General features: G+C 47.2%; 1 protein-coding gene across 1 annotated transcript in view; it reads left to right on the forward strand.

Moving 5' to 3' along the window:
- Window positions 1-1,511, forward strand: part of ZNF516 (zinc finger protein 516) — a 67,504-nt gene that overhangs the window by 2,144 nt on the left and 63,849 nt on the right. Inside the window, exon 2 of the mRNA XM_008584240.1 lies at window positions 3-91. Within this exon, the coding sequence (XP_008582462.1) occupies window positions 3-91 (89 nt within the window). The remainder of the gene's footprint in view (window positions 1-2; window positions 92-1,511) is intronic.

Consider the following 1,511-nt stretch of genomic DNA (forward strand, 5'->3'; position numbering starts at 1 on the left):
GCCTGCGCCGCTGCCGACTCCCCAGGCTCTGGCCTGGCCGACGAGGCCGCCGAGGACAGCAGCGAGGAGGCCGCCCCGGAAACTGCACCAGGTGAGCGAGCGCACCCAAGTGGCCCAAGTCTGGGTCGCCCAGGCTTGGGTGGCCCTGTGCCCCGGTGACCTGGTTCCCCAGTAGTCTTTGCTCAAGGCCCCTGTGCTCAGGTGGCCCCACACCCAGCTAGCCCCTGGCTCAGGTGGCCCTGTGCCTGAGTAATCTTGTACTCAGGGAGCTCTTGCCCAGGTCTCCTGTGTCCAGGTGGTCCCACACCCACCTAGCCCAGTGCTCAGGTGACCTGTGCTTGGGTACCCTTGTGCCCAGGTAGCCTTTGCCTAGAGCTCCTGTGTTCGGGTTGCCCTACACCCAGGTTCCTGCACCCATTGGGAACCAGGAGCTTGCACTGTTGGGTGCAGATACAGGCACCTGTCAGCTCCACTTGCTGCTGTTTTTGCTAATTACCCAGATGTGTTCACATAAGTTAACACCTTTGACATCTTGAGTTGATGCTATTTCCTGGGCATCAGTAATTTCTGAGCAAAGAACACGGTCATGGACCTCCTCTGAGATGTGATCCTCTCTTCCTTTTCTGTCCCAGACCCAGTTCTCACTGTAACAGCACATGTACATACAAGCATACGCACATGCACATACACACACACGCACACACGCACACGCACACACACACACACGCATGCACGCACGCGCGCGTGCTCATGGATTTTCCTTCCCTCTTCCCCTTCCTTACATGGGACAGCCAGGTAAGAATATCTTCAGGTTGGTGTGCAGTTATAATTAATCTCCTTGGATTCTAGTAACCCTGTGGGTTCACAGATCATTCGCTGGAACAGGTTACTTTCCAAATAGCAGCCATGTGTATACTTAAAGATGCTTGGCCAACTTTGTTTTTCTAATTTTCCTACTTGCTATGAATTTTAAATATTTTGATATTTCCTTCATTACCTTTTGCTTTGGGTAGTTAAGTGGAAGGTGATGTTTCAGTTACAGAGCTTGGAACTTCCTCTGCAAAGCGAGGGATGTTTATATCTTCTTCCTGCAAACTGGTTAGTGGATGTCACTTTTAACCTGAACATTCAAGAATGGTAGAAATCAAAGCTTATGGACAGGGCTATTTGTATTCTGTAGTGACTACTGTGCATTTTTTCAAAACAAAATAGAAATCACTATCATTTTTTCTTATTAGAGCTTTAGCCAAATCTTCTGAGCGGAGTTTAATTATTACAGGTTTATACAGTGTGTTAATATGAGGGTTGGCTCCACTCAAATGCCTGTTGAGTCAACAAGAATGTAGAAAACAAGTTGTTTCTCTAATCCTGTAGAGAAACCTGTGCCGAATCTCACACAGTGTGAGTGAATATATATAGGTAAATGAATAATAATCATAATGTGTTATACATTAGCTGTATAAGAGTACTTTGAAAAGTTCCTGGACAAATAGAATTAAAAGATAATGTGA

This window comes from Galeopterus variegatus, unplaced genomic scaffold (genome assembly GCF_000696425.1).
Source record: "Galeopterus variegatus unplaced genomic scaffold, G_variegatus-3.0.2 Scaffold3185, whole genome shotgun sequence".
NCBI classification, from domain to species: domain Eukaryota; kingdom Metazoa; phylum Chordata; class Mammalia; order Dermoptera; family Cynocephalidae; genus Galeopterus; species Galeopterus variegatus.